Genomic DNA, 27,088 nt, shown 5'->3' with positions numbered 1-27,088 from the left:
CCTCTGACATGCACCAATCCTGTCAATGACCCAGTGTCACCTTCAGGAGAAAATCTGCTATATTTTGAACATGAAAGCTTGATTAGTTGTTTCCCAAGTACACCCCAGCTACCATTCAACTTGTCAGTTTAGCTTCTCAACATAAAACTAAGAGAGGTGAAAGCATCTACTCAAGAGATGGTTTTCTGACTCAGGGCAGAAGGCTGCTACAATTTAGAAAAAAACAGTATTAATTTCACTCTGTTACTTTTTCCACGTTCATTCTTACTAAAAAATTTCAAATGTAGAAAGTGTGCATGGAGCTAAAACCTTCACACATAAGTTATCCATCACTGAAAGGCTTCATATAATTTCCATCAATACTAATCACTGCACAAATCAAACACCGCTCATTTGCGGTGAGCCACAACCATGTTGTAGTACACCTACCTTCTGTATTAGATGAACATGAGACAGGGTCACTAGTTGATCGGACTATATTTGAAATTCTGGATTTTGTAATGTGATGCTGCTGGACAGTACTCTCTGGGCTGCCTGTGTACAATGAAGCATTTGCAGGCCCAAAACAGGGGGAGGGCTGGGAAGGGAGAGCAGGCTGGCTACAGACACCACAGCAGAATTTCATTTGTTTCAAAGGCGGCCTAGCTTTGCTCTGCCCTTCTCTTTCTGAGGAGCTGAAATTCTCTGAGGAGCAGTCTGAGGACCTGCCATGGGCACAGCTCTCATTTTCCTGTCCTTGAGACCTGTCTGTAGAGGCTCTGCTGCAAGAGCCATCATCCTCGTCAGGAAAGCCCTGCGAGCGAGTCCGGCGCAACCGGCAGCGCGTGCTGTAATCCAGGCTGCTGCAGCTTCTGTCTGTGGCCCCTTTGCACGTCGTGCTGTAGGGAGAAAAATCTGCAGAACGGATTGATCCCTGAACTTCCAGTGAACAAAGATCTTCAGAGGAGCAGCTATGGTCTGGGATATCCACTGCCTCCGAGACCATCAAAGAGGTGCTGTCAACAGAAACTGCAAAACAAGAGATTCAGAGAAAAGTGACAACTTCTTGCCCCTGACCCATTCCTCCCTACCATGGTTTTCAATACACTGATTTAAATCAAGTAATTGGTAAGCATATCAGCAAGTATTTAAAACTTTTCAGCTCACAGAATGCCACAGCAATAAGGACTGAAGTCATTTACTTGTTTTTAGTGTCCTTCTCATGTATTTTCTTCAGCTAATAAACATGTTTGAGCACTGATACCAAAGTGTTTTCTGCAACTACATTCAAACAGCAACAGCTCTTTCACAGCTGGTTTCTCTGGTGAGAGATTGCTCATGGTAGGAAAAGCAAAACTTTACACAACTGCTGAATAAACAAGGCTCTGATCAATCAGTTTTACGCCTACCACTACTGTCAATATGAGCTTTGCACCTAACACTTTCTAACCAGTCATCATTTATCTGAAGTATGTACCCAAGAGCTTTACAAAAGAGAATTCACCCTCATACCATATCTCCGGCATACAAAATACACAGGATATCAGAGACTCTTTTGTCTTTACACTTCAGATAGAAGCTACATATTCTGTGCAGGTTCACGTCATCTTGGAAGCCCTTTGTATTGAAAACTGAGATTGTTATCACTTCCTCTGTCAGGCCTATGTATATACATTATAAATGAAAATGGACCTTTGCATGAAAATAAGCATTTGGCTCTGCTTTATTCCTAAAGTCATGATGAAAAGAGAAAAGGAAATCCCTTTAGTCTGGAAAATAAAATTAGACCATGCAGTCTCTCAGGCTCCAATAATATAAGCAACAATTTCCCCATGTTGGACTGAAACTCCTGAGAAGATGCAATATCTAAAATCAAAGTATTTACAAAATACAAATCCTATTATTCTACTCAGATCAGCAGCTTCTGATGCCCCTTTTTGCCTAACAGCTGCTGCTAGCAACATTGATGAGGCAAACATATTCTATTGTGTTCAGAAATACAAAGACTGAATTTTTTTAATGGATTAGAGAATATTTGTTAAGTGCTCCCATGTTTTGGGGTCTAGGAAGCAGAAAGCTTCCCAGAGTATAAGGAAATAATCAAAATGTGAAATCAAATATTCATGAGGTTAAATTTTATGAAGGACATTTTTTCTTACATAAGATAAATCAAAATTACCATTTTCTTTTAGGGCTTCTAGGAAATAAAGTCATAATATTTACAAGGCAATCATAAGACTGCCAAAAAGAACATTATAATCGATTATGGAAATATATCTATCCATGCTAAAATTGCATAATAAGCACTGTTCAAGCTGCAGTAGTTTACTGGACCATTTATATTTTGTGATGTGTCTCCAAACACTTTTACATAAGTGACATGATTCTCTGCAACATATTCCGTTAACTCAAGCTTTGAAATATGTAGAAAGTTTGTATGGATAAGTGAAAATATCAAGTTTGTGCCTGTGTTCAGAGCACAGAACTTCAATATCCAGGCTCCCTCCCTCTTTTTTCTTTTTTAGGCTTTTACACATGGATGTACAGTCCAAACGCACTTTTGAACTGTGAGAATTAGCTGTGTAAACGCAGCCTTTTTTTAACAGCAGAACTTGAAAACTAGTCACCTTCAGTTGTCACGCTTCATTGCAGATGCCAAAGACTAGTTTGTTTGTTTTTTTATATAAAAGAATGTTTAGCACTAGAGAAAGGTGACAACTGATGGCTCTGGAATTTGAAGTCCTTCAGTTATTTGCAGAACAGATACTTTGTGTGTAGGAACAGGCTCTCCTGGCTGATTCGTTGGGCTGTCAGCCGCAGTGGAGGATGGGTGAGAGAGGACTGCTTCTGAGCCTAGGACTGTTCTGCCACCACCTCTCTGCCCATCAGTGTACTAACTGAAAACACCTGCAAGTCTGTTAATAATACCAGCTATGATGTGGAAAAATTATTTACTGGAAGTTTACTAAAACAGTTATCTCACTTTGTGCAAACTACTCAACAACTCTCAAGCCACATAGCTGAAACCAGAATCTTTGAAGAACCATCACACATGTTAAAGAAGCTTATTCTCATGACTTTTTAACAAAATGATCTGGCTCTGTGCAGCTGCTCATCTCACTCACAACGTCCACACTTTGGGCAGCAAGCTTCTTGTCCCAGCTTCTGGAGCCACGCAGGGAACTACCATATGCAGAAGACGTGTGGACTGTCAGAACTGTAAGAATGCAAAAGCATCTGTCGTTGTTAACAATGAGAAACAAACTGCCAGTTATGTGCATGACTTTGAAGAGAGATGAAAGTTGTGGTACCTGCCTCAAATGGCTTTAATCAAAGCGAGTATGCTCCCACGGGAGCTATGTTGAACAGAACTCCCCTTTGATTTCCTCTGCATTTCCAGTCACGTCAGTTTGTGACTAGGATAAAGTTCGTCTTGTCATGAACAATCTGAAAGCAAATCCTTCTTTCTCCCATGGGCAAGGGTACAAAGGAAGGAAAAGCCAACTCAAAAACCCCACTACATCTCTCCAAAGTAGACAAAAACAACATTATGATCACCTTGTGTGCTGAAGACCTCTGTCATGTTCCTTTCACCCAAGCTTGATTCGGATACTTGCTGATCAATACCAGTGACCTGCACAAAAATTGTTCAGCGTAACAGCACATTAATCTGCAAACAGTTTCCCAAAAAAGTACAGAGCTGATGATCTAAAGAATACACCTTGCAACATGAGATAACTATCATATAAGCCGCTATTCCAATCAAAACATACTTAAAGATATAGTAATTTAAAATGCCTTTGGGTAAGGAACAAATGCAGTGCAAAGGAACACGCTTAAAGCAATTTTTTTTTTCCCCCAGAATCTACAAGCTAAATTCATCCTGAATTCACAGGCAGCTGGGGCTGCAGGCTAACATTACAAAATTTACTGACTGCAGTGCTTAAAAATAATTGTCTTATTACAAAAAATCTCTTTTTCAACAGTCTGCATTTTTTCCCATTATGTTTGTTTTTGTGGAGTTTGAGACATGATACCACATTGTATCACCCTAAAATAGGATAGAGAACAACAGTAATCATAAAAAACAAGCACTATCCTCTGTTTACCTGCTAAAATATTTACATGTAATGTTTTCCTAATCCCTATAGCATCACTACCACCCAAGCTGGTTGATACATGGTATCTCCAGCCTAGCAGAGATTGCTGAAGGGAGATAATAGTAGGACTCATCCTTTTGCTGAAAGGATGGATTTAAGAAGGTAACTTAAAAAAACTTCCCTTCAGTCTTGGAAGGACTTGATCCACAGATTACTGAAATTAAGGAAACTTTCTTTCTATTGATTTCAACAGACTTTGAATTGCATTTTATCGTCGATCTCATTCGATTTTTAGCAGTTCTTTGGGACCACAATTATTAAAAAAAATGGTTCCAATAAACAGCTGGTAACTATAAATGAAAAAAACCATACTAAGACACATCAAAGGAGGTGAAATTGATACCATTTTTAGCAGAAAGCATTACTTCTTCTTTAGGGCTACAATTAACTAGTAAAAGCGCATTACAGTTGGTGACAGAGTCTGCAAATAACCATCAATCACCTCTGTGAAAACTCTTTTGTCAAGGGCTTAATTTGTATCTGGCCTTCTCAAAAGAATTGAATGTGACACTATACTCTGAAGCTATTAAGAAAAGAGCTTTCAGTGCACATGCCAGTGTAGATTAATACATACATAAACACGTATCTTACTGCGATCATTAATTTTTTCTATATAAATGTACACACACACACACAAACCTTACTGTGATTGAGCGATCAAGAAACAGTTTTTCTGATACAAATTTAGACTTTAAAAGTGATTCTAAGTCAAAAGGTTTGTGAATATAACTCTATACAAAAAAAAATACCTGAAATATTTGAACTCAGCAGTAGATAGACAGGGGATTGGGAACCAGAGAAAAAGGCTGAATCAGTCATATTTTTAAATCATTTACTTGCAAATTTTTTGAAGGAACCTTCTTTGTAGAAACAAACTATCACATCTGTGGTAAAAATAAATACATCAATCAATCAGTGGTGTCATTCTAATCTGCAGACGTTGCCTGGGAATTCATTGTGGAACTGCTCACCCTGCTGCTTCAATCCCATACAACACATTCCTACCTTTAGTGTTCAGCATATGTTTATCTCACTACATCAACATTTTAGAAATGTTCTACTGCTTGTACTAAATTATCGGTGTTCATCAACTAGGAGGCTCATATTTTCTAAACTGAACATCTACCACTGAACTGCAGTAAGCTTACTTTTGAAAATGGCAATTTTAGTTTTGCTTTCAAACAAGGAATCCAACAGCAACTTTTTCTGAAAAAGAAACTGTAAATTTTACAGAAGAAAATATAAGCTTGTGAGAAGAATATGTTTGTGAGAACTTTCGTCAAAAGAAGTGTCCTCAAATGGTCTTTGTAGCTGAAAAGAGTTCAATCACAAAATAAATTATTACAGAAAAAAAATGTATTCTAAGTACATTTCTGGATAAATAATTTTATGTTTTAAAAGGTGTTTGGTTTTTGTTTTTTTTTCTTTAAAATCTAGGGGCTCTTTTTAAATCTAGGTTGTTTCATATATTCTTAATCATTAGCAGAAGAGTATCTGTTGAATATTTGTGCTGAAATGTTTATTGACCTTCTGCATTCTCCTGGTCGCCTGGCAGCTGTAGTGATGTTGTACTTTGTCTAGTAACTATAAAATGAATTACATGCTAGGCTGAGGTTTTGGTGTCAACACAAAGCAAACCCATATTAGTGAAAAAGAACCATGCAGCTTTGATCTAGTAAATTTAAATTAATAAAATCATTACTATATAGCATATAGAGCAAATAATGCTTGTGGAAAAAAAAGTTAGCATGGCAATTCCTGAAATCAAAATATTTCATCTCTTTCTCAAACAAATACAGTATTTTACTGTCAGAAGAAATACATAGGTCATATTTACATAGCTTAATCTTCTATTACACAAACACTTCTAGATTAAGACAGTTGAATCCCTATGTCCTGGAGATCCTGGAGAATCAGTTATAGTGCCAGCTTTTCCCATCTGGGAACAGTCAACGCAGCTCACGTGACACAAGCCACAGAGCGGCAGTGGCTGCTCTCTTGTCTGACACCTTGGAGGAAGGGAGCTTGCACACAACACAGCACGAACCCAAGGCACATGTTGGTGTGGGCAGGAGGCTTAAAATAAACTACTTGGCTTTGTGGTTCAGGTGTTAATTCTGAGACTCTTTCAGCTCACCGAGGGAAAGCAGTCATGTTTTACTCAGGGAAATGACAGAGAGGGACTGGTAGCAGCCCTCTTGCTCCACAGGGCGAGGGTGGCATCACTCTCTCACGTCCTTTGGAAGTTAGGGGACACAAAAGCTCAGCCAGGGCATGGCCTTTCCCTTCTCGGTTTCTGCCTCGGGCTCAGAGGCTCCCCCAGAGGCTGGAAACCCCGCAGTAACAAACCCAAAGCCACGGGACAGCATGAACAGGATGATATTCTTAGAGGTGAACGGTCCCTAGATGAACAAAAAGACAAGGCCTCTCAGCTTAACTTCTGGGCTCTTGCTTATATATTGCAGGCTACATTATCTTGTTTTCTCCAAGTACAACTGCTTGCAAACCATAAAGAAACAATATGAGAAACACATGGGACAAATTTAGACACTCAGAAATTGCCTCTTGGTCCCAAACGGAGGACCATGAATACTCCCCTCTATGTACAGGACATGCAAAATTCCCCCTGCACATAGAAGAGCCCTTCACAAATTAAGGTTTCTCTCTTAAGGGCCTTGTTGATAACTAGCATCTTAAATAGTGGAAAGACAAGAGATTTCATTCATGCAGAAGAAATCAGGTATATTATATGAATTTTGGTTTCTTCACCCTCATTTTTTTTGAGCATTTAGCAATGTTTGGCTAAACGTTAGCCATTTAAATTTATCTGGTCAATATGTACATTTTTGCTTTTCCTTCCCTTGCTCTCTTCTCTATTTATAATAATTGCTAAATGTATTTTATATGCTTTTTGAATTAATTATCCTGCTTGCTTGGAGGAAGGGGAACCACAACTTTAATTGCAGAAGATAACAGTAACAATCTTTAGTCAGGTCAGAGTTTTGGTCCACATAGGGAAAGCAGCTGCTTTCTGCACAGGTTTCAGCTCTTCCTAGGGTAACAAACCTTATTGACTTGCCCATCCTCAGGTATGCTGGCTGGCAAAGACAGTCACTAAGCTAATAAGAGTAAAAGGAAGGAAAAAATGTGCTTTCAGCAAGCCTGCACAGCCTGTAAGTTAGTAAGGCTTATGAAATAGTCACTGGTATAATTCATCCAGAACCTTGGGCTGTTCTTGTCTTTTCTACCTCCTAGGCAATATTTCCCATGAAAAAGTAGTGTGAAAAACAATTTTTTTCATGGTAAAATCATAGAATTCCTAATCAGTACAGATGACCAACAGCAATTTTTATTTAGAAGAAACCACTTGAATTAGCACTGACATTTGTTGCAAATGAAATGCATGAAATATTGAAGCCTAATTTGATACAGTTTGATAAAATTCTAAGGACCTCAATCCATGTAAAAACAAACAAATCCTATGCCTGGTGCCCTGTAATAGGTTTTATAATTATTATTACTTAATGGTTCCCAGAAGCACTTCTGTAGCTAAAGCTCTGCCATTATTTCCGTTGCAAAGTATGCCTTTGAGGGATTTATAAATCTAGTTATTTCAATTCATACTGTGCTGCGATGTGATGCGTATTACATGAGAGCATTGCACCATGTAAGAAATTAAGACCGCATTCTGTACTTCTTGCAGATCTAAAACGATCTCAGACTGTGGCTGTTTTTCCATTTCCAGATTCATTGGGACTTTGGCTTCAAAAGGATATGTTAGGACTTTTGTTGTCAATAAAAGTACATGACTAGAAAGTTGCTGTATGGGCTTTAGCACCACCAATGTATTTCACTTCTGATAATTAGCACCTGTTGTTTTTTTAATCCTACAAGCTCTCCTAACCAGCGACTGTCAGGCATACAGCGGATAAACTCAATCCCAGTAGGAGACAAGAGAATATCATCACTTTAGTAATTAAAAATCACCACCCATTTTCACTTGTGATAGAACAGGCACTTCTGGAAGCCAGGTGTCCAGAGAGGGATAGGCAAGGCACCGACACTGACCCCAGGTGCCAAAGAGTAACAGTCACTACGTGCACTTATTAAAGCTCATGCTTTCCTGGCAAGCGCATGACTTTGCTGCTTTAAATTATGGTTTGTTAAATTATATTTTTGTCACATGCTGGTGCTGCTGTGCTGCTGGGTGTCTATGCACATACAAAGAGTGCCCAATTATAAGAGTGCCCAAAGTGATTTTGTGCTTAAGTGTAATTAGACACTTTTCTAACCCTCACATAGTGTCATTCTTATCACAGATGTGATACTTCTCTTCCTCCCACACCCCCAACCAGGTATAATTTAAATTGCTTTTGCCGCTATTTTTTTAATCACCAAAAATATCAATTCCTCTACGGCTTGCAGATTCCTCTGAGTTACTGTAAAGAAAACAGGACAGTGCTTTTGTAAAAAACATTTTAGAAAGGAGATGGCCTGGAAACTCCAATTTTGCTTTTCAGCAAAGCAACTCACGAACAGTTTATACTGGTTCATTTTATTATAGCCAAATAAATCAGAGATAATGCAATGTCTGGCCTCTCAAGTGTGGCAGGAGGTAGAGGGCATGCCAGGAGGCAAGGGATGAAAGAGTTCAGAAGCTGCTTTGTCAGTCAAAGAAGTCATATAATCAGGCATATCCTGGAGTTTTTTAGTTGTGTTTCTACCGGGGAGTGTGCATCTCAACATCACTGTTTTCTCAGACACTCTGTAAACTGTCATAAAAATCTTCCTTTGTGTAACAGCAAACATTTATATAAATTTTTTATCTCCTGTTTTCAGTGCACACTTTCCCAAAATGACAAACAACCCCTTGTAATTTTTTCACTGATATATTTTGGAAAAATGTAAAGCATTCCCATCTGCAATGCAGGTGCATGTCAGCAATGTGTACACACATATTTCCATGGTATGCTATTAAGATCTGATAAGCAATATCTAGAATGTTTGATTCCTTAGCCTGGAGTTTTTATTGAAGCCTGCAAGAAATTAAAGTTTCTGAAAGCAATTATAAATATTAAGATGGTTGTTCCATTAGTGGTAGGTGACCTAATGATCACAAACCACTTCAAACAAAACTTTGCTCAAAGTAGCATTGGTTGTGCATACAAATGCAGGATAACTCCTGTTTCAGTTGAACTTAAGTGAAAAATAAGACAAAAAAAAAGGTAAATATTTGCCTGAAATATACTGAATCCCTTCTTAAGGTTTATAATAAAGCTGTTACACACTCTGAAGAATATCTGTTATTGCCATAAAATATGAGAAGCTATTAAAAGAGCTTGCCATTATAAGAATCTATACTATCACCATGTGATCCCAGGACTTTTCCAGAACATGACCTGAGATTTAATTCAAGTGGAGCAGTGCAAATGTGTATTTTTAACATTGCTAGTTTGAGGTCATTTATAGAGATTTTTGTTAGGAATTTTCATGTGCATGTTCTACCTACACATAGGAGTTTAATACAGGAATTTATAATTATGTTTGTTCAGATCACACACACAGCTCCCATGAGCTCTATGCTATATACACACATACACAAACATACAGAAGTTATTAGCATTACTTGTCACAAGACACACAGTTATCTTCCTCCTTATTAAATCTACGCTATTCTTATTACCTGCAGGAACCAAGACGTCTAATCCCGTTTCAAAACATCATTATCTTTTTCAAATAAAGAAAAACTCTGTGCTTCAGTGGTTTCAATCCATTCTCCTAGGTTTTTGTTAGTGACAATCCAGTATCATACAATTTTTTAATGGACAGTCTCAGCTGAAATATTATTACTTACATAATTATTTGCCCAACTATGCACAAGAACATAAGGAGAATGCACATTAGGTGAAATTCGTAAGACAGTTAAACCCTTAAAGAGAAGAGTATGAAAACTGTTTAAAGAATATAAACATTTTCTAATGATTGTTTCTTCAAAGCACAACTAACTCCTAAATTATTTTAGATCATCAAAATAATCTCATACTGTTTTGCATCATGATTTGGAGACTATGTAAAGAATTTCTCTTGGCTTTCCTTACCTGACTAGCAGGCGTCTCTCCAAACACTGCCTCATAAGGAGGGGGCAGCTCAGCTGGATACAGCATTCCTGGGCTGTTAATGGTGACTTCGTATAATGCACTGAATGGGGAATGAGGAAAGTCCAAATGGAAACCTCTGTTTAAAAACACAAACAAACTTCATTATTAAGAAACTGCATTGGCTTTATTTGGTAAACTATTATCTACACCACACTGATGTAGAGCTTTCTCTGAATTCAAAGCCAATACACTATCAAGAAATGCTGAAGAAATTTATTAGACAAGCAAAATGAAGCCTTAATTTATAGGGTAGCTTTAAAAACTGTATTTCATTCTGGATACCAGCCATCTGTACAAACCTGTTTTGCAGTCATTGTTGTCCTTTACTGCTCCATAGTAGCGCATATTAACTTCAATGATTTCGTTAGAAAATCAAATCTCACATTCAACCTCAAGTGTATAATGTTAACGATTGCGAAACGATTACCTATAAGCTGATCCCTGCTTTATGCTCAAATATTATCATCCTTGTCTTAGCTAAGTTCAGTCACTTCTCCATCACAGTAGTGCTTGCACAGTGGTTTTAACACAAATAAGTATTTCCACGTGTGTCCTAACAGGTTTGTGAAAAATGTATGTAATCTCCCTGGAAAAGAAGCACCTGATGTAAGCGAAGGACACCACTTCACTTCATATTCTTTGAAAGAGCTTCATAGTCTGTAGCCCAGAACTATAGGCTGAGGGTGACTATAGGGAAGAAGAATCACCTCTGCGCCTCTATCACAGGTGTGCAGGTATATTCCGGTGGGTAGTAAGGTGGAGGCGGTATTGGCGGTATGAACTCATCAAAATCCAGGGTTTGATGCAGGATAGTGCCATGTGGAGTCATACAGTCGTGGTGGGTAGAATGTGGCCTCTGTGGCAGAAACTGAAAAGGAATAGCTCAAGTTCCTTAAGATGGTAGGAGCAACATCACCATCAACAAAAAGAATTATAATAAAAGGCTGGTTTTAGCAGTCTTGACCAATTCATGAATATCCCTACTGAAATGAAAGAGATCTCAAATATTCTTATGCTTTCAAAAAGATCGGTGAGGAGTCTCAAACTAGTAAAATATAAAACAAAGTTTTACTGAAGACAGAGGAGTCTGTGCCTCGAAATCAGTTACTCTTAGGATGGAGAACATAAGACATTTCAAATTAGATAGTGTCTCAAGAAACACTTTAATGTTAAAATTTTATTACAGCATTACATAATCAGCTGTATTTTCATAATTGAGAAACACTAAATACAATTATTGAAATAACTATTTGCATGGTTTTGTTCCCAATCTGAAATGCCTTGTACTAAAGAAAAAAAAGCCCACATACCAAAAAAGCAAACCAGAAGCAAGCTGCCATATGTTCATTAAATTTTGAATATGGCAACTATTAATATCCCACCTACTCTTCACTGTTTACAAAATAAATATTCTTAATAAATATTTATGATTCGTTGATACCGACACTGCATGTTTAAATGTGGTATAAATGTTTTTAATACTTGTGTGAATATAAGAAAAATACTTTTTCCATATAAACATCTCAAAACCGAAAGGAAATAACTATTCTGAAGATGAAAAAATAATAATTACTGAGAAGTACTGTCAGATGTGACAGGAACCTGATCAGCTTTGAGCATGGCAGTGGTATCAAGAAGCCCTTCTGATTCAATTGATATCAGAAACACCGTAACTTAATAAGCCTGCTAGCAAAGGCTTAAACTACTTCATGATCACACTGGGTCCCTTCTGCAGATCCCCTGGAACGCAGCTGCCTCGACCTGGCTTGATACACTCCCCATGCACAGAGGTGCAACAACAGACAATCAATAGAGGCAGAGGCATTCTTTTTTCTTCAGACAAGCTTCTGCTGCCATATCATTTTTGCTGGACTAGTAGATGACCTGGTTTTTAGCTCTTGGCTTTTAAAAGGAGTGAGTTAAGAAAATCTGCTGAAGGCATGTTTCTCTTCTATACTGGAACAAGTGAATACATCTCTTTGCACTGTTGTCTCATTACATTATTATGACTTCTGAAATCCATGATAAAGAATGGAAAAGCAGTAAATAAAACTGAAAATGCTTATGCTAAGAAGATCCAGCAAATAGAAAGAAAAAAATTTCATTTTTAATGTCAGAGTTCTATATTTTTCACTTTTGCAGAAAAATTTACCCTGCATATTTATGCTGGATTTAAATTACAGTAGAAATAATGTTGGCCTTTGTTATTTAGAAGGCTGAGTTATATCTTTTTTCTATTAAACACACTCTATGTATGTTGTTTCAAAGGTCAAAGCTGTAATAATGCAACACAACAGAGTCAGAAAGACTGGTTTCAATGGTTTGTGAAAATGAACTATTAGTTGCTTACTAATTGACTCTCTAGAGATATTTTCATGAGTAACTACTAAATAAAGAGCTTCCTCTGCAGCATATTACTGTATCATTATATCCTACAGCCTATCAACTTCTTGCAGCCATTGTAGTCTACTAACGGCACAGGAACAAAAGATACGTTCTTGATTTACTCTTAATTACATAAAAAGCCTGATGCTGGGAAGTGCTGCCTTTCATATGAGATGCAATTCAATGGTCCTGAATACTAGCAAATATTTCTACAGGTTTCTCAAGAAAAAGAACAACATTTTTGAGGTTACTCTGTCTGAATTCACCTGAGCGTCCAATGACTGTTTCCCAAACTGTAACAGTACGTGAACATTAATTGTTAAATACCAAACTTCTGTCATAAATGATATGATCACCAGTCTCTTATCATCCCAAACACTTCGAAGAATCTTTTAGGAAAACAGGAAGCAACTAAAGATAAAGATTAAATATCTATATAGTGCCAGTAACAAAAATTCTCATTTGGAATTTAAACCTAATTAGTTCAACTTAATCACCTGAAAACTGTAGAAAAATCTAACACATAATGAAAACAAATGTTTATTTATATACTCAGCCCCATGTTTTGTACCCTATTTGCTTCCACTAACCTCAGGAATATACTCATTTTCCTAGTACAGTTGATGATTTGGCTCATCTTTGCAGTTTGGACACTGAGCAATTTTCTTTTGCAACTGCCTTTACCTTCCCCTAGCCTATTAGGCAGCTCCATCTCTCCAGCTCTTGAGTTCCCTGAAGCTTGTTTCATTCAGCCATATACAAGGTGCAATATTCTAACATTCCCCCAAACACAGCTATTAACACGGAGAGCACCTTTATAGTGAAATATTAGCATACATTTTGTGGGATATGATAGAAGAGAAAGGTTTTTTGGGGTAGAATAGACTGTGATTCAATAAGGAAAACACCCTAACATTTAGATCCAGTTCAGTTTAACAGTGGAATCATCTGCATCCTTTTCAGGAACCTTTTCTCTGAGCACAAGGCATGGCAATGAATGCTGTGATACCAATGCTGAAAATGGGTGGCAAAATGGAGATGAAAGATGCACACATTTGGGGTTTGTTTTTTTTATAAATAACAGTTTACCTGTGAGATATCATCCTGCTGGAAGGCACAGAAATTAAATTAAAAGAGGCTGTAAGAGGTAGACTAGCAGGAAATGAAGCAATATCAAATATAAAGGATTATCACAAAGAACAGGCATCCTTGAAAAAAACACTGGGAAAGCTATTAAGTGAGAATTAACTCATAACTTATTCTATACTTCCTATATCCTATTCTCTACTAGCCTGCAAAGTTTATTCTTCCTAAAGTGTATTTAAAAAACTTGAAGAGCTGGCCTCGAATGGTGCAGGCTGGCCAGGGCTGCGCAAAGACTTGATGCAGTCTCTAGAGGAGACAATCAGAAAAAGACACAATGAGGAAACGCAAACAGCCACAGAACTGGCCCAGGCAGAGGGACTGTGACAAACGCTTTCACAGGGAAACACACACACAAGACCCTTTTTGTATAACAAGACAGCTGTCACCAAATAATCAGTCTCAGAATGGTGGATGGCAAGTAGGATAGACAGCAAGAAGAACTGCTAAACCAAGAGTGTGGATGGTCTGTTTGGTCACAAGTATAGACAATGACAAGCTGCATTCAATGTCATTTCAAAATCTATAGCTCACACTCTGAAACAACTCACAAAGAAGCTCTCCTAGCCACATTTTTGGGATTGAACCACCGGCGACTGTAGAAGCAACAGAAAGAAAATTGTTGCAGACAAGGACAAACAGTAGGTTGCAATATTTCAGCCAACCCTGTTAAAAACTTTACATAACCTCAAAGTTATCAATAGCCATTTTGAACATATTTACTAGGTAGAAGTAGGTATCTCCCAGCTCTGGAAATCCCAAACACTCAATATTTATGCCAACCGCCTGGACCTGTTAGATGCTGGGAGTCTCCAGAAATCCAACAATGAAATACAGATTTAGGAGCCTAAATTCATGCTGCTGTTTTAGGAAATAGCCAGCACTGTGATTGACATTTGGCATTCAAATTATTATCCATGTGTGTTTTTCTTTTTAGTCCTTGGACTAAAGATGGCCTTAGTTTAGCATACGAAACATGTCTGATACATAATAGGCTAACTGGATGCGCAATGTGCTGCACACATTGCATGCATAATCTGTACGTTTAGCTGGACAAGTCTAATTTTGATAGGTATGCTCTCTGATTTAAACAGCCTTCATCTTTATTTCATACTGAGGACCACTTTGCTTGTAACTTGGTTTGCAGTTATGAGGAAAGACTAAAATATGCTATCTTGTTGCTGCAGGCTAAACAAGGAAGTTGTACAATGCTGCACTTTTGTACCCATTGCTTGGACTTGAATTCTATACAGAAGTTTGCAGTGATTAGCCATGGCATCAGTAACAAGTTGTCAGCAAGCAGAGAACTAGAAACAGTGATATTAGAAGCATGCCATTTCCAGCAGAGCAGAAGAGGTAAAAATTTTCTGAAAATGCAGTTATGCTCGGGGTCCATTTGACTGAGAACTCCGCACAGGCAGTCACGTAGGATGGGACTCCAATGACCTTCTCAGCAAACCTAGCACCTGCAGCAAGAAACATATGCTGCCCTTTGCAGCGGGGAAGGCAGTGCTTTGTGGAATGAAACGGACTTTTTTCTTAATTTTTAGCTCTTCAAGGTGAAATAAACACCAATAAACAGATAGGAATAAGGCTATGAAATTCACTTTCCTTTTTTATTGTCATACTGGATTTCCAGCTCTTCACTCAAGAGTTCTTCTAAAAACTGGTCACTGAAGTGACTGGGATGATTGAGGCTTATTATTTACATTTTGAGTATCTGAGTATGTGCAACTAGACACAGTTGGAGGAGTATCAATTAACGAACTGAAGAAACAGCAGATAAAGACTAAATATATTTCCCTAAAGAAACAGTTACCTGGTATGAGGCAGTGTGGTAAGTCCTTTAGCTGGGATCTGTGAGGCTAAGAACACTTGATCAGCATTTCTGGGTAAAGGACATTCCTACCAAACACAGACACCTTGTAGTCTACCTACTCTATAGCTGATTAGCATGTTGATGCCATGTAAATGACATAGTGCTAGGATTCACTACTTAGCAGCTACAACATACCTAAAACAGCAATTGCCATATGTGAGTATTGTACTAGTGCTCTAAGGGAATCTTCTTATCTCGAGTATTTTCTCTCATCTGCATGTAATTACATTTGCCTTCCATATCACATTAATAAATTTACTCTGTAGCTTTGAAATAATCCCTTTGGAGACTCCAGGGTTCACTATCCTCATTTTATCTTCTACACATCATTTCTAAAAATCTGTTAATTCTTGGGGATGGGAAATAAAATATTTTAACTGCATATAATTAAATATTGGCATCTTATCTAATGTAAAAGCTGTTTGTAATACACGTGGGTCTATAGCACTGTCTTTTTTAATTAACTGTCCTCCTCTTGGACAGGTTATTTTCCTTTTTTTTTTTTTTTTTTTTTTTAAGAGTGAAATCGATATCTCCTGGAGGAAAATGTAGGTGTTATCTAATTGTCTGCAAGAACAGAAGGATCAGGGCTGACTCTTATAATTTTCCCTGAGCTTAAAGGGAAATTGCAATATAGGAGATATTTTGATACAAAAAATACTGATTCAAAATTTTCTCTCTCTCTTTTCTAGTTGCTATAACTATCCCAAGCCAATAGCTTTCTAACCCCATAGGAACTGTTCTGTGACTCTAAATCTTTCTTATAATACTCTGTTTTTTAAATATTCTTAAATACTAAATATTCTAATTCTACCAATAAAATGCAAAATGGAGAAAAGTACATTTTCTAAAAATGTCATAAGTTTACTTATTGCAAAGGTTTCTACTGTACTTTTTTATTTGAGGTGGGGGGAAAATGCATGGTGCTTCTAACTGGGCTGCCATCTGGGCTACACGCTACCTCTAGTGAGATTTGTGCCCCAAAAATGTAATATTTATGGTTTGATAAAATTAGGTTAAATATTAAAAATTATTTAATGACTTATGGTCAGTTCTCATTTAATTTGAAACTTCTCCCAGAATTTTGGGGAAAAAAAGAAATTTATTTCAACATGATAAAAAAAGTTATTTCAACATGATATACTGGAATAGGGGGACAGAAAAGCAACCAAGATATTGTCTGCAGACTCAGGTGCTTTATCTGAGGTGTTTGAGCAACATAATAGAAATACTAGATAAATGGAGAAAGATCTTAAATAGAATTCTTCTTTAGAGTAACAAAACTATTCTTTTATATAGCAAAATACAAGTTCAGTACATTCTGAATTAATCTCATTTGGGATATAGAACAGGTAAAAGAATGTTTTGATTTCTTCCTGATTTTTTACTCTGATAAGCATTTTTCTCTTCATGTTTAAGAGACTTTATTAAATGTGTTGGGAAAGAAAATGATAAGTGATTTATAGTCTACATATGTCATTGCACTTAATAAATGTTTCTAAATAATAGCATGAACAATACATGTGTTTAGGAACCGCTCTGCCTATCAGCTGTGTATGAGGATCCCGAGTAAATAGTTAATAGTGCCCAAGTGCCCTGTGTGACAGAGGGAAAGCAAAGCTTACTTAAGGAAAGACATTTAGAAAGCAATGCATACGTTAGCTAAACATGTCAGATGTGACACTAGCATTGCCACCAGCGTCGTGTAGTTTCAAACAATCAGGAGGACAAGTGCAGCATAGGCAGCAAAAACCTGGCTTTTATCTCACCACAGCCATCACTGAATCTGTGTGGTTTCTCTCCTGCTTTGGAACAAGAGTATTTCAAAACAGCCAGAGATTGTCTCATTTTTAGCCATCAAGGTATAAAAAAGACTTACCATAGAGAAAAAACACAATTAAAAAAAAAATTCTAAGTGACTAGTCTCCTTAAAAAGATAAAAATCACAAAGAAGCTTTGAGCTTCACATAAGAGCACATGCTCTTACACGGTGCTCACAAAGGGCGCCTGCCTGCACGTGTTCTGAAACCTGTACAGATTGAATACTTGGGGCACACTAAGTTTTCTGTGCAAACATATCACAATTTGGGCTGCCAAAAATTTCACCTATTAGTGAATAAAACACAGCAATACAAACAGAAAACCCACCCTGCTGAAAAATATAAAGGATCTCAGCAGACAGCTTTGTATGCTGTATGACACTTTAAACTATTTATTCCAGTTCAGTTTCCATTCCAATTTTTCTTTGGCAAAGAAAATTCTTCTATCACTTACAGAGGTACCAATTTTGAGAAACCTCATGAGGGAATGAAGTTGCATTTAACAAATAGCAATCAATAGCAGAAGTGCGTTTCTTCAAAAACCAAAAACTTTAAAAATAGTAAGGTTAATTTAAAACTGACCTATTGTTTAAACCCTTATGTTAAACTGGAAAAGAATATTTCAATTAAGAACACACAGATTAAATGAACATTCAGAACTGAGATAATTAATCTATCCTAGTGTTCCTTCAGTTGACACATGTCTAATAACACAAACCATAAAATTCATTGTTTTCTTTCAAAAGCAACTTCAGTTGATACTCAAGACGGACTTACAATCTCTTACCAATATGGATGGAAATAATTACCTACCGTTGCCTAAGAAAAATTTAAAAGGGAAAGTGTTAGAACAGAATATAAATTTTAGTAAATTAAATGAATTAGTTAATTTTTAGAACACAAGAAGTTTGTAAGTGTTCTTGAAAAGAGAAAGAAAAGCCTGGGCAGCAACTTGAGAGCTCAGCGTAATGCTTGTAATTTCTCTTTTTATCTTTTTTTAATATGTTAGGACATATTGACATATAAATAAATATAACAGAGAGATAAAATATAAGAGATAGATATAACAGAGCAAGTATTGTAAGATGATGTACAGAACGAGAATAAAATCTTACAGACAGAGAGGTAAGAGAGCCATTTGACATTTGCACCTTTAGCTTTGATGCTAGTTCATCTCCTGTCAAAATGTTCACTGCTTGAATCATATAATTGCTTTTAATTTGTTCTGAATCTCCTGAAATTAATTTAAAACTTAATGTTAACATTAAAAAATTATTGTATAAAGCCTTCTTTCTTTTAGAAGTTTTTCAACACCATGAGCTACTGCACAACCTCAGTCTCTTTATATATATTGATATATACTGATACAGAGACATATTTATATACAGATATATAGATCTCTCTCTATATATAAGCAATTTCTCTGTTTAAAAAGCAGTTTCTTCCACACGCTCAAATTAGCGGGACCTTTGCCTCTGATCAACAAGCATAAGTTCATAGATCATGTAGTATGACTGCACTGCATAACTTAAATTCAACAGTATGCAAAGGATTTGTTAAAAACTTTTGTATTAATTTCAGTAATGCATGCAGCCTGTTGTTAGTTAATGACACACTGAATTATCATTATGGCTGATGAAAACAGTAATTAAAAGTTACAGCTTGCATGTGCCATCATTACCTTATTTCCTTTACAAAACAACAGATTGTTTTAGATTTCATGTAACATGATGAACTAACAGTGACGGTGATAAAATCAGAATACACTGATTGAAATCAGTGCCAGTACTTCTACAACAAGTACTGTATAAACATCTTTGGAGGGGAAGAAAGAATGGAGTAGGTGTACTTCATGCTTTAGCTTGGCTGCACTGTCTCTGGTATTTATTTGTTTAAATCACGTTGCTAACTTTTGAAGACAACAGCGTGAATTAATGCAGCAGCATTCATCAGACAAGATGCAAACTGAAATCTGCCCTAAGCAACAACTGAAGTAATAGGGAAGTGACAGCTTGGTCATTAAGGGATGTTTCCTCACATTACAGAATCTTTATACAATCTGATTTGATTCACATTTATCTGCTGGAGGGGTGTAAACATGGAAAGAATAATTTTGGGAAGCTCTGTAATGGAGTGCAGTCTTAAACTGTCCAAAGTAGTAAAATATGTAAAAAAAATGCAATTCCAATCTATAATTATGGTATCATTTACTCTTGAAGTATTAATACAATTGTGAAAATATGGCAGATTTTTTTCCTGCAGCAACTGTATATACTTAATGGGAGAAAGGGTGATGTGAGGGGAAAAAAAAATATGGCACTTTCCAAATTAGTCACATCAAGAAGGAGCAACCTAGGAAAATTTTTTTTCATGCCCAGTCTGAAAAACTCAAAGCCCAGAGTGGTTAATTTAGTCTTGTGCCACATGCTACATCTGAAATATTCCAGAAATGAAACTGTACATGTTAAAAGCAAATTTTATTCTAACAGTTCAATTCAAAGATTAGAACCTAAAACATTCCCAGTCTCTAAATGGCATAATAATACTCGTGAAAAATTCAGCAAAGTTTTATTCATGCAGGAAATTCTATAAAATACACTTAAAAAAAAGGGTAGTTGTTAAAATAAATATTTTCTTTTTCTTTCTTTTTTTTTTTTAATGGTTATTAGTAAGTATTTAAAGGTTTATTTTGGTTTCTGCTGTACAGCAAATTTCAACCTGGTTTCTGAAAACAATCTCAAGATTTCTACTTTTCCCAGAACAAAAGTAAAGACTAAAGGAAACTAAAATGTAACACAATACAAGTCTGTAATATTTCCAGGAGATACGCGATTGAGAAAAGACTACTAGTAGCAGACCTGTAAAAGGGTCTCTCACCAAAGCTGTCTGCTCTATGTTTCCTCTTAAGGGCAAGATCGTTCCTTTACCAGTTATGCAAGCACCGATTACTTGTAAGAGATCACAGCTGATAGAAAAGTGGCAGGAGACCAGCACTGAATCTTCTGAACACTGACCACCTGCGGGCTGTAATGACTTCAGGAGGGTTTTAAAACTTCCAACAACATTAATTTATTAATATAGAGCGTGACAGTCATGGAAACAGAAAGTAACAAACATGTTAGAACTTGAGGATCTTGTGGAAGTTGTGGGCTTTCTGAGGACCCCCGAGGACCTAGAAGGTGATCGCTGTGAACAGGAAAGGGGAAGCTAGGCAAGGACAACTGCAGGAGGCCTTGACTTCTCCTGGGAAAAGCTCGTGGGAAAAGCTCCAGCTAGGAGTGGCTGCTGCTAACGAGCTCTCTGGGTTGCCCCTGACCAGAGGGGGTTGGGGCCTTTGATCCCAGTGGCCCTTGATTGGGCGGTCAAGCACCCTGTGAGTCAGTGCTAGGGAGAGGCCTATATAAGAGCCAGGCCTAGAGCGCAGCTCGCAGATGCAGCAGTTTGCGCAGCAGGGCGCGTGAAGGGACCTTCATTTCTGTTCCCTGTGGTGTACACTTCCTCAAGTATGGTCGTGACACGCCGCAGAGCGCGTTCCCCAGCGGCTGTTGGAGTTGCTGTGTCAGAGGCTTGGACCCAGACCGACCCTCTGACAGTAGATGCAGCCCTACAGGTCTCAGGCTGCAGGGAGTGCTTGGGGCCTCTCCGGGAGGCCTGGGCTGGCAGCCAGCTCTCCTGCAGGAGGTGTGCTGCTGTTGGCGAGCTGTGTCATCAGCTAAGGGAGTTACGGGAGGAGGTCAGCAGGCTGCGCAGCATCCGAGAAGCAGAGCAAGAGATAGAGAGGGTATTCTCGGAGACTGTGCAGCTTCGGGAGTCCCAGCCCCCCACAGCAGTGGAGTTGCCAGAGGGCTCTGTGCCGTGTGAAACGGTACATCATAACATCACAGAAGAAGGCTGGAAACTGGTCACTGCTCGTGGGAGGAGAAAGGCTCCTACTCCTCCTGAAGACCTGAGGCTGAAGAACAGGTTTAGTGCCCTCCAGGATGAGGAGGAGATGGGCATGGCTACCAGGGAAGTACCTGGGACAACAGACCCTGTGCCCTGCCGGAACACCTGGAAAAAGCGGCGGGTGATTGTTGTGGGGGACTCCCTGCTACAGGGGACGGAGGCATCTATCTGCCGACCTGACCTCTTGTCTAGAGAGGTTTGTGGCCTGCCAGGGGCTCGTGTGAGAGATGTCATGCAAAGACTGCCTAGGCTCGTCCATTCTTCGGACTATTACCCACTGCTGCTCTTCCATGTGGGCGCCAATGACACCAAGGGCAAACTGGAGACCATCAAGCAGGATTTCAGAGCTCTGGGGATGGTGGTCAAGGGTCTGGGAGCCCAGGTCATCTTCTCCTCAATCCTGCCAGTGAGGGGGTTGGATGAGAGGAGGAGGAGACGGACTTTCCAGGTTAACGACTGGCTGCGCCGCTGGTGTTGCCAACAGGGTTTTGGTTTCTACGACCATGGGACCCTGTTTGAAGAGCAACAACTGATGGCGAGAGATGGGATCCACCTCACGAGGCGGGGCACGCGGGTCTTTGCCAACAGGTTGGCCAACCTGGTAAGGAGGGCTTTAAACTAGGAAAGATGGGGGAAGGGGAGAGTTATAGTGCCAGGGTAGCTGGCAAAAGACTGCTCAAGTCAGGATGCCTCCAGCAGGTGAATGCAGCCAGGGAAGTGCGCATGGGATGTGGCTATGGAGGACCCTCTTTTACCCCTCCTGAGAAACCTGCATGCTCGATCACCTCCCTGAAATGCCTGTACACCAATGCACGCAGCTTGGGGAACAAACAGGAAGAACTAGAGATATGTGTGCGGTCGCAGGGCCATGATCTCATTGCCATTACAGAGACATGGTGGGATAGCTCGCATGACTGGAGTGCTGTCATGGATGGCTACGTGCTTTTTAGGAAAGACAGGCCAGGAAAGCGAGGTGGTGGAGTTGCTCTTTATGTGAGAGAGCAACTGGAATGTATTGAGCTGTGCCTAGGGGTGGATGAAGAGCGAGTTGAGAGCTTATGGGTAAGGATCAAAGGGCAGGCTAACAGAGGTGACACTGTTGTGGGTGTTTACTACAGGCCACCTGATCAGGATGAGGAAGTCGATGAGGCCTTCTACAGACAGCTGGAAGTAGCCTCACAATCCCAGGCCCTGGTTCTCATGGGGGACTTCAACCACCCTGATATCTGCTGGAAAGACAACACAGCTAGGCACAAACAGTCCTGGAGGTTCCTGCAGAGCATTGGTGACAACTTCTTGACACAGGTGGTGGAGGAGCCAACAAGGAAAGGGGTGCTGCTGGACCTCGTACTAACGAACAAAGAAGGACTGGTGGAAGATGTGAAGGTTGGGGGCTGCCTTGGCTGCAGTGACCATGAGATGGTGGAGTTCAGGATCCTGCGAGGAGGAAGCAGGGCACCAAGTAGGATCGCAACCCTGGACTTCAGGAGAGCAAACTTTGGCCTCTTCAGGGACCTACTTGGAGGAATCCCATGGGTTAGGGCCCTAGAAGGAAGGGGTGTTCAAGAGAGCTGGTTAATATTCAAACATCACTTCCTCCAGGCTCAAGAGCGGTGCATCCCTGTGAGTAGGAAGTCAAGCAAAGGAGGTAGGAGACCTGCATGGATGAGCAAGGAGCTCCTGGCAAAACTCAACCAGAAGAAGGAAGTATACAGAAAGTGGAAAGGGGGACAGGCCACTTGGGAGGAATATAGGAATGTTGTCAGAGTATGCAGGGATGCAACGAGGAAGGCTAAGGCCCGTTTGGAATTAAATCTGGCTAGAGATGTCAAGGACAACAAGAAGGGCTTCTTCAAATACATCAGCAGCAAGAGGAAGACTAGGGAAAATGTGGGCCCTTTGCTGAATGGGGTGGGTGCCCTGGTGACGAAGGATGCAGAGAAGGCAGAGTTACTGAATGCCGCCTTTGCTTCAGTCTTTACTGCTCAGGCCAGCCCTCAGGAACCCCAGACCCTGGAGGCAAGAGAGAAAGTCTGGAGAGAGGAAGACTTTCCCTTGGTGGAGGAGGAGTGGGTTAGAGATCATTTAAGCAAACTTGACACCCACAAATCCATGGGCCCTGATGGGATGCACCCACGAGTGCTGAGGGAGCTGGCGGATGTTATTGCTAAGCCACTCTCCATCATCTTTGAAAGGTCATGGAGAACAGGAGAGGTGCCCGAGGACTGGAAGAAAGCCAATGTCACCCCAGTCTTCAAAAAGGGCAAGAAGGAGGACCCAGGGAACTACAGGCCAGTCAGCCTCACCTCCATCCCTGGAAAGGTGATGGAGCAGCTCATCCTGGAAGCCATCTCCACGCATGTGGAGGAAAAGAAGGTGATCAGTAGTAGTCAGCATGGCTTCACCAAGGGGAAATCATGCCTAACCAATCTGATAGCCTTCTATGATGGAATGACTGGCTGGGTAGATGAGGGGAGAGCAGTGGATGTTGTCTACCTAGACTTCAGCAAGGCTTTTGACACTGTCTCCCATAGCATCCTCATAGACAAGCTCAGGAAGTGTGGGTTAGATGAGTGGACAGTGAGGTGGACTGAGAACTGGCTGAATGGCAGAGCTCAGAGAGTTGTGATCAGTGGCAGAGTCTAGTTGGAGGCCTGTAGCTAGCGGTGTCCCCCAGGGGTCAGTCCTGGGTCCAGTCTTGTTCAACTTCTTCATCAATGACCTGGATGAAGGCACAGAGTGCACACTCAGCAAGTTTGCTGATGATACAAAACTGGGAGGAGTGGCTGATACACCAGAGGGCTGTGCTGCCATTCAAAGAGACCTGGACAGGCTGGAGAGGTGGGCGGAGAGGAACCTCATGAAGTTCAACAAAGGGAAGCGCAGGGTCCTGCACCTGGGGAGGAATAACCCCCTGCACCAGTACAGGTTGGGGGTTGACCTGCTGGAGAGCAGCTCTGTGGAGAAGGACCTGGGAGTGCTGGTGGACACCAAGTTAAGCATGAGGCAGCAATGTGCCCTTGTGGCCAAGAAGGCCAATGGTATGCTGGGGTGCATCAGGAATAGTGTTGCCAGCAGGTGGAGGGAGGCGATTCTCCCCCTCTACTCAGCCCTGGTGAGGCCGCATCTGGAGTACTGCGTCCAGTTCTGGGCTCCCCAGTACAAGAGGGATGTGGCACTACTGGAGCAAGTCCAGCGAAGGGCCACAAAGATGATTAGGGGACTGGAGCATCTCTCTTATGAGGAAAGGCTGAGAGAGCTGGGCCTGTTTAGCCTGGAGAAGAGAAGGCTGAGAGGAGATCTTATCGATGTGTACAAGTATCTGAAGGGAGGGTGTCGAGAGGATGGGACCAGACTCTTTTCAGTGGTGCCGAGCGACAGGACGCGAGGCAATGGGCACAAACTGAAACACAGACACTTCCATCTGAAGATGAGGAAAAACTTTTTCACTGTGAGGGTGACAGAGCACTGGAACAGGTTGCCCAGAGAGGTGGTGGAGTCTCCTTCTCTGGAGATATTCAAAATGTGCCTGGATGCAATCCTGTGCAATGTGCTCTAGGTGACCCTGCTTGAGCAGGGGGCTTGGACTAGATGATCTCCAGGGGTCCCTTCCAACCTCAGTGATTCTGTGATGTTCAGTCCTGAACAACAGTCTCATTCATCTGGTATCCTGATATCCAAAATATCTGGTATCTGGTCCCTGGTGTACAAAATAGTGGCATGTCATCTTAACTACTCTGGAAGTTCCCCACTCTGCTCAGTGTCAGTCAGTGACATCTGGTATGGAGTGTTAGCCCAGCAGCAAGATATTTTAGCAAGTCTTTACTCACTTGTACATGAGACCTCAGATTTAAGGCCTGCCAGGCCCAAAGCGGTAGAATGCCTTATCATTTACTCTGACGGCAATTGCTAACACAAGCTGAGCAAGATTAAATTAGACAAAAGAGAATTTTTACAAAATCCAGACACAGCTACAAAAGTTACAAAATAATGAATGGAGAAAAAATAGAAAAGCATGCTGATATCTGTCTGCCCCTCTTATCAGCTCCCAGACGTCTCCCTCACATTTAGCTGCTCACCTAGGACACCTCGCCATGCGCAGCACTGCAAGGCTAGTTCTTGTCGCCTTTTTAGGCCAGGTCCTCAGGTTCGGTTTCACAGAAAATATGTTCATTTAGTAAACATGATTCCCATTATATTGTGTGGCTAAAACTCTTCATATGTCTTTGAAAAGGGAAGCAGTTATGTTTTTCTAATATACTCCTTCTACTGTATTTGCGAAGTGCTAAATCAAAGATGTTAAAATAAGCAACTGACCAATAGAATGCACTGTAGTTTGATGACTTTTAGGTTTGCTACATTAAAAGAATGAAATCATATATAAAGAAATAGCTAGGGTGTAGCAGGTTAAATATCATGTGTCTAACTTTGCATTGTTATTGTAATAGCTAAGCAAAATATTCACTTAAAAGAAACATTATTTAGGAATTACTTTTTCCTTTTAGAACAAAAAAATTATAACAATGTTTAACTCAAGTTCACATAGATTTCCCCTCAGTCCCAGCATGTTATTTTCTTTCAAAACTACCATGTGTCTAAAAACCGAAAATCATTCATGCACAGAAAAACAAATCTTTGCGAATTCCCTTCTTCTAATCCAGAAGACAGCCAACTGTGAAAATTGAGTCAATAAACTGTTAAATAATGAGTGATACAGCATCATCAGCAAACTGTCCAGGTCCCACTGAATTAAGTATCTTACGTTAGTCAGTGCCTGCATACCTAATTTAAGAAAGGATAATTTGCCCCAAAGACTTCAGTGCACCTTCCTGAATACTACTCAAAATGAGAACAGGTAACAAAAATTGTACTTTAAGACATGAGAGTCTAGAAAGAAGGTGTTCTTATTTTTGTTAAATTAAGGACCCATAAAGATTATTGGTGCCATTATAAAATATGCACTGAAGCATATTTCTTACCAGGAGGCTATCGCTAAAGAATAGTAGTACTGACGCAAATTAATGAATTATGGCAATAAGTAAGTGAATGTAAAAACAGGAATTTAATAATATTTAAAAGAGCATTCACACAAAATGCCAGGTATCTTGTAAGTCTCTGTTGAAACAAACATAAAGAAAAGACAGATGATACTGTTAGATTATAGGAGATGAATATTGTATAATCATTATCAGCTATAATGCATTATGGTATATAATAATTATACATTTTGCCAAGGCATTTGACTTCCTATATCCACTTCCTGTACTTCTTTGATTCCTCACATGAGGCTTAAACTTTATCTTCAAAGTAATTAAAGGGGGTTGGGATACGTGTTTGCATAGTTTAGAAAGTTCAGAAGGAAAAAGAGGAATTAAAGAAAGCAGTCCTTTTAAGGACTGGAATTGGAAACAAGACCATTTATGCTCATATTTCTTAATTCCTGTGGAGCTGCCAGTTCAGTCTGATGCCTCTGGGTACAGACTGCAGGACTGCTTACTGTCATTCAAAATCTGGTGCCTTTCAAACTTGGGCCCAGGAGGGAACTTCTCGGATAACACAAGAACTAATATTTTTTTTCCTTAATACTTGGATGCGAAAATTTGCTTAGTGAAATTATTT

At 39.6% G+C, this 27,088-nt stretch overlaps 1 protein-coding gene across 1 annotated transcript in view; it reads right to left on the bottom strand.

The window, feature by feature from the left end:
* Window positions 1-27,088, bottom strand: part of ENTREP2 (endosomal transmembrane epsin interactor 2) — a 200,366-nt gene that overhangs the window by 9,909 nt on the left and 163,369 nt on the right. Inside the window, exons 6-9 of the mRNA XM_067305308.1 lie at window positions 11,005-11,165; window positions 10,238-10,373; window positions 3,538-3,613; window positions 430-1,008 (exon numbers count right to left, since the gene is read on the bottom strand). Coding sequence (XP_067161409.1) covers window positions 430-1,008; window positions 3,538-3,613; window positions 10,238-10,373; window positions 11,005-11,165 — 952 coding nt within the window. The remainder of the gene's footprint in view (window positions 1-429; window positions 1,009-3,537; window positions 3,614-10,237; window positions 10,374-11,004; window positions 11,166-27,088) is intronic.

Source organism: Apteryx mantelli, chromosome 15 (assembly GCF_036417845.1).
Source record: "Apteryx mantelli isolate bAptMan1 chromosome 15, bAptMan1.hap1, whole genome shotgun sequence".
NCBI lineage: Eukaryota > Metazoa > Chordata > Aves > Apterygiformes > Apterygidae > Apteryx > Apteryx mantelli.
This window is presented reverse-complemented; position numbering and strand designations above follow the sequence as displayed.